This window comes from Peromyscus eremicus, chromosome 10 (genome assembly GCF_949786415.1).
Source record: "Peromyscus eremicus chromosome 10, PerEre_H2_v1, whole genome shotgun sequence".
NCBI lineage: Eukaryota > Metazoa > Chordata > Mammalia > Rodentia > Cricetidae > Peromyscus > Peromyscus eremicus.
The window spans coordinates 31,203,091-31,209,090 of NC_081426.1; the positions used below are offsets into that span (position 1 = coordinate 31,203,091).

At 52.7% G+C, this 6,000-nt stretch overlaps 1 protein-coding gene across 1 annotated transcript in view; it reads right to left on the minus strand.

The window, feature by feature from the left end:
* Positions 1-2,552, minus strand: part of Man2b2 (mannosidase alpha class 2B member 2) — a 29,920-nt gene extending 27,368 nt beyond the window's left edge. The window contains exons 1-2 of the mRNA XM_059275034.1: positions 2,361-2,552; positions 1,554-1,700 (exon numbers count right to left, since the gene is read on the minus strand). Of these exons, the coding sequence (XP_059131017.1) occupies positions 1,554-1,700; positions 2,361-2,498 (285 nt within the window). The 5' untranslated portion in view covers positions 2,499-2,552. The remainder of the gene's footprint in view (positions 1-1,553; positions 1,701-2,360) is intronic.
* Between the last annotated feature and the right edge of the window lie 3,448 nt (positions 2,553-6,000).

Here is a 6,000-nt window from a genome sequence, read left to right on the forward strand (position 1 = left end):
CCAACGCAGAAACAGAATGCTAACACTCTACTGTACAATCATCAGGCTTCACATGAACCTCAGAGTGTCCCAGCAGTTTCCTCTCCTGGCACACCCATTCAACCTGGGGCCATACGTCACTGTAAACTGTCACCTTTCATTCAGATCCTTTAATTCAGGGAACAGCTCCTCAGCCTGTCTTCTTTGGGGGCCTGGCAACTTGGAGGGAGACAGGCCTATTATCTCGGGTTCAGTGTGGTCTTGCTGGCGAATGTATGCTAGATAAATGAATGCAGGGATAGGTAGAGAAAATTGATGGGTGTGAAGGTGGGCAGTGGGCTGCCAGGCAGTCCTTATGGTGCTTTTGGCTTGTGTGCTGAGGTGGCTTACCCCAAACCACCTGCTACATATGAGGAACTGTCCAGTATCGGAGATTCTGCACTGAACACAGCAGACAAAATCCTGGCCTCCAGGGAACTGCACTGGTAGATTCTTACCTAGAGCTTTACCCCAAAGCCACGCCCCTCACAGAGGGTTGGAGACAGACACCACTGGAAGAGGCGGGCTCTAAAGTCCGACATCCCTGTTTATTCATAAACTGTAAACCCTTGAGACAGTGGCCAGACCATCTCTGTAAGTCTATATGACAATCCCCATAGCTGGTACAGGTAAGTGGCCTCAAACAGGAAGTTATGCACCATGACTTGAGAGGCTTGACAAGATCCTCAACCTGGCTCCAGTAAGACCTAGCAGACTCCCGCTAAGCCTGCTTAGTCGGCTACCTCAAGTGACTTAAGCTCTCCACAGCTCACATGCAGTGGCTGCTCAGAAAGTGAATGCAGCTGGGCAGTGGTGGAGCATGCCTTTAATCCCAGCACTCAGGAGACAGAGGCAGGCGGATCTCTGTGAGTTCCAGGCCAGCCTGGTCTACAGAGAGTTTTAGGATACTCAGGGATACACAGAAAAACCCTGTCTCAAAAAAAAAAAAAAAAAAAAAAAGCAAGAAAGAAAAGAAAAAGAAAGGTGAATGCTGGGAAGAGAACTAAGAGCGCCTAAGTATTGTTCCAGATGTTTCCTCAGATTCATTCTTGGCATGAGCTGTCCGAGCCGGGAGCCAACTACCTCATTTTATAGAAGAGGAAGCCATGGTAGGACCCGGCACCAACCTGCCCAGGTTCTCTGTATTGTGTGACACTAACTGCCCCTGAGCCGGATTCCAAACCCAGCCAGCAGGGGCAGGGGAGAGTCAGTGTGTGCGAATAAGGGAGGGGCAAGGTTCACCTGGGTGTTGATCAGCACTAACCCCCATGCCTCTGGGGAAGGAGTGCTGCCTTGTGGGGGGATTCCCCCTCCCCCACAAGAACAGGCAGAAAAAGAAAAGATAGAAAAGATTACATCACCCTGTCTCTGGGCAGAGGCCCTGACCACACTTCTTTTTTTTTTTTTTTTTTAAACAGCTGGCATGTCCCTGAGCACATCTGGAACTTGCTATCTAGTCTCCTGCTGAGACTTTCACAGACACTTGGGGTACCTGGGGACCCATATATATCCTGCCACCCCTGTCCCTGCCTTACCTGGTGTTTCTGCTGCTCAGAGGCCACACCATCCCACCACAGCCGGAAGAATTCTTGCTCCACAGCGATGAAGCGACGATGCTGCCCACGGGTCAGTTCCGCCACCACAGTGGTGTAGACATTGGCTGCATAGGACCGCATGCTTTCCTGAGGAGGCAAACGCCATCACAGAAGCTCCAGAGAGGCTGAGGGCTGTGGTAAGCCCAAAGGACCAAAGAGAAGATCCAGAGACCAAGTGTCCCGATATGTAATACCCCCAGTGCACCCAGGCCTAAGGGGCATGGGTAGGGATCACCACTTTCTCTTTACAGATGGGGAAACTGAGGCAATGAATGGGGAAAAAGCCGCCCTGTCCAAGGTTCTGAACAGAAGGAACCACGAGGTTACAAGCCCAACTCCAAGCTTATCCTGGCTGGGTGGTGGTGTGCAGAGGAAGCAGAACTGGCTAGCCCCTGGGTCAGCACCACAGAGGGCCAGCCCACTTCCCAGGAGTCAGCTGACATTCACATGCTTGGAAGTCAGCCCCACCTTATGCTACTCCAGGCTTACTCCCGAAGACGGGTCACCTGTCAACCCACACTTTGGGGACACACTCTCCTGCCCTGACTTTTGTAGGGACCATCCAGTAAGATGTGATACCACGATTCCGAGGCAGGAAGTGACCAGCCCAGGGCTGCGGCTCAGACAGCAGGCAGGGTCCCAGGGTGGAGGCTGGAGCCCAGGCCACCACCCGCTTCCCGGCTGGGCCGGGCGCACCCCGCAGGAGGCCGCTACTGTTCAAGAGGCTCAGGAACGCCCGCCACTTACCTGGACGGTGTAGATCCAGCCCACGTCCATATGGCTGTGGGGCACCACGAAGGCCTGGATGGGGCCGGCCGGCTGGGCCGCCGGCGGCCGCAGCAGCAGCAGCTGGCCGAGCAGCGGCAGCCAGCGCAGCGGTCCCATGGCTTAGCTGGCGGGACACTGCCCCGGCGGCGGGTCCCGGGCGGAGCGGCCCACTTCCGGGTCCGTGGACCGCGGCGCCCCCTGTCGGCCGGAGCGCGCCAGCGCAGCGAGCCGACGGATAGAACTCGAGCTTGTCCCGGTTTTGGCGCCCCCTGTCGGCTGGAGTGCACGATGCACCTCTCGTCTCCGGCTGGTGGGCTTGCAGCCCAAGGCTGGTGCCCCAAGCCTTGGAGAGTGCTGTGGTCTCCGCACTGGGAAGCCTTCCGGGACAACAATCGCCCGCTTGCAGACCTCTAGCCTCAGAGTGGCTTGATTTGGAACTTCTGAGTCCATTCTAAGGGAGTAAAGCCGGTTTTTACAGACATATAGAGGGGTCAAGGTTGGTAGATTGAGAATCAAATCTGGGGTCCTGAGTGGTGAGTTCGGGCAGGTATTTAATCTCTTTGCTCTCCATAAAATGGAATGTGGTGATAGGGGAGGCATGAGTTGTGAGGGAAACGAGATCTAAGTGAATGAAGTCCCTGTCTCCCAGGCCGTTAGGACTGGTGGCTTCACAGCTAGTAGGAAAACAGTTCTCTGAGCCACCTCTGTGGTCCCTCTCTGGTGAGCAGGAGGCCCACGGTTTGGGGTTTCCTGGGCAGCGTGAGGCCAGACCTGTGACGCTGGCCTGTTCTGTCTCTTGCCCTTCAGCAAATGCAACCTGAAAACAGGTTGTTCTGTGAGCAAGAACTGATCCTTTTCCATCCTGTCCAAAGGCCCGAGTCCTCTAGATCCCACAATAGGTCAGACTCTCCCTGGCAGATGTGGTTAGCCATTTACCAACTTGTGTGGCCACTGCCCCTTCAGGACTCACAGCTGGACTACATTTCCCAGCCTCCTTTGCATGACAAGTGTTGGCCAATGGGATGTGGGCCACCATGCGGGCTCTAGGAATGAAACGTGGGTCCTCAGGAAGAGCAGCCAGAGCTGTCAACTGCTGTGACATCTCTTCAGCCCAACCATAGCTTCTTAAATTGTGTGTCATGACCACACATGTGGGGCTGCAAAACTTTGGCTACAGTAAAAAGTTTCTGTATGTGTAATACCAGACTCAAACCTGTGAAGAATTTGAGGTATTTCTGGCGATGATCACTCCTGTTGCTTTGTTGTGCCCACATCGAGAGACCCCCGAGCAAGAACATCACAGAGCAGATATGTGATGCAAAACACACAGGGGTTTATTGATAGCAAGCAAGGGACTCAACACAGTGGGTGGAGGGCAGCCTTGAGCTCCCAGAATGAGGGGTTCTTAAGGAGAAAAACTTCAAGTAGGGTGATGCAAGTCTTTGCGTCATATGATTGGATGAGGGTATGTAACCTTTGAATTTACTGGTTGGGGGTTACAGTTATTTTTAGGCAGGCTTGGACAAGTCCCAGGCTTTGTCCTTGAGCTGCCATGGAGGCCTTGCACACATTGACCTGTGCACGTAGCTCTAAGTTGGTGAGGGGTCGGTCCCAGACAGCAAACAACTGGCTAAACCTTGAGCAGTCAGAGTACGTGCAGAAAGGGAGCTACTGCAAGGACTATGTCATGGCCCTCTCAGAAACTGCTTGCTCAAGTCTCAGGAAACTGAAACTGAGGCCTGATCCTGAGAGAAGACTGAGCAGCCTGTCATGGCGTCTGCTTGGTCCTTTCAGCTTCAGGTGATGTCACTGCAGCCTTGGATCTTAACACACACTTTGCACTGTGCAGGCTGATAGGCCATGCCGCAAACACCGCCTGAAACATCTCGGTTCAGATATGCTCTGAATTGCATTGTTTTTGCTAAACAGACATTTCTGTTCTCACAGGAACATAATGGTTTCATCTCAAAAACAATTATTTAATTTTTCCCTTTTATCATTTCTCAGCATATAAGTGTCAAATTAGCATATGTTTGAATTGTAGTAAGTTAGATTATTGTACTGTATCTTGTTTGTGTGTATGGTGTGTGTGTGTGTGTGTGTGTCTGTGTGTGTCTGTGTGTGCATGTGTGTATGCATGCACGTGGAGGCCAGAGGATGACACTGAGTATCTTCGTGTACCACTCTCTACCTTGTGTTTTGAGATAGCATCTCTCACTGAACCTGGGGCTCACTAATTGGCCAAGATGGCTGGCCAGTAGCTCTAGGGAGCGTCCTGTCTCTGCCTCCCAGTGTTGGGGTTACAGATTCTTACCACTGTACCTAGTGTTTACATGGATGCTGGGGATCTGAACTCAGGTCCTCATTACTCATCTTTGGGAGTCTCAGCAGGCTTCACTGGTCCCCTAAACCATTGTCTTTTCTGTGGGTGAAAGCATCCATGAACCAAAGCATGGGGTGAATTCTACTTTCAGGATTAGCTCAACAAATCTGGAGGTATATGCACCCGAGGAATGAGTATGCCTGAGCTGAGGCTGGCTCTTTTCTCTGCTACTCATGTGACATCAGGGAGTGGTTCTCACTTCCAAGGGCCCCAGAGTGGAGTAAGGACAATAAAGTCCAGTCTCACAGGATGCTGATGAGTGTCTGCTGTAGTCTGAAAGAGAAATGTCCCCCAAAGACTCATGCGTTTGAACTCTTGGTTCCATTGGTGGCACTGTTTGTGGTGATTGTGGAATCTTTAGGATGGGGAGCCTGCTGGAGAGAGTGTATTGTTGGGGGAGGGCTTTGAGGCGTATAGCCTGACCCCACCTCTCTCTCTCTGTCTCTGTCTCTGTCTCTGTCTCTGTCTCTGTCTCTCTCTCTCTCTCTCTGTCTGTCTCTCTCTCTCTCTCTCTCTCTCTCTCTCTCTCTCTCTCTCTCTCTCTCTTTCTGCTTCCTGAGTGTGGATGGCATGTGACCATTATTTCCTGCCGGGCCAGCCTCATGCCCCTGCCGGGGCCGCTGTCCCGGCTGCGATGAACTCTCTCCTGCTGGAACTGTTAGCCAAGGCAAACTCTTTCTTCCTTAAGTTGCTTTCACCAGGGAATTTTATTCCAGCGACAGTGAAGTAACCAATATGAGAAAGAGGAAGGAGTGTCCAAAAGTCTCAACAGACCATTGCTGGCTTCAAGGGGGTGAGGAGGAGCCAAGGATGGATGGGCAGCCTCAAGGAGCTGGAAGGGGAGGAGAACCAGCTCAGAAGACCCCCATGGGGACGGCCTGCATGTACCACACCAGCCCCTGGGACTCGCCCACTGATTTTGTATTTCTGACCCCTAGAACCACCAGGGAAGGTGTTTCTGCTGCACAGAGCCATTGACTGTGTGCAGATTTGTTATAGCGGCTGCAGGAAACACACACAGCGAGAATCAGAGAAACACACAAGCAGCCGAGCCCCTGTGCCTTGCCCTGTGAGCCAGTGTTATTGGCCCCCGCCCCTCCCTTCGGGTACTCTGCTTCTGTCAGAGTAGCTCTCTCACCACAGTAACGGGAAGAAACTCAGGCAGGACCCTGTACAAATGCTCATGCGCGCCGGGCTCCCCAGATGCTTCTAGGCATCGACCAAGTACCCACAACC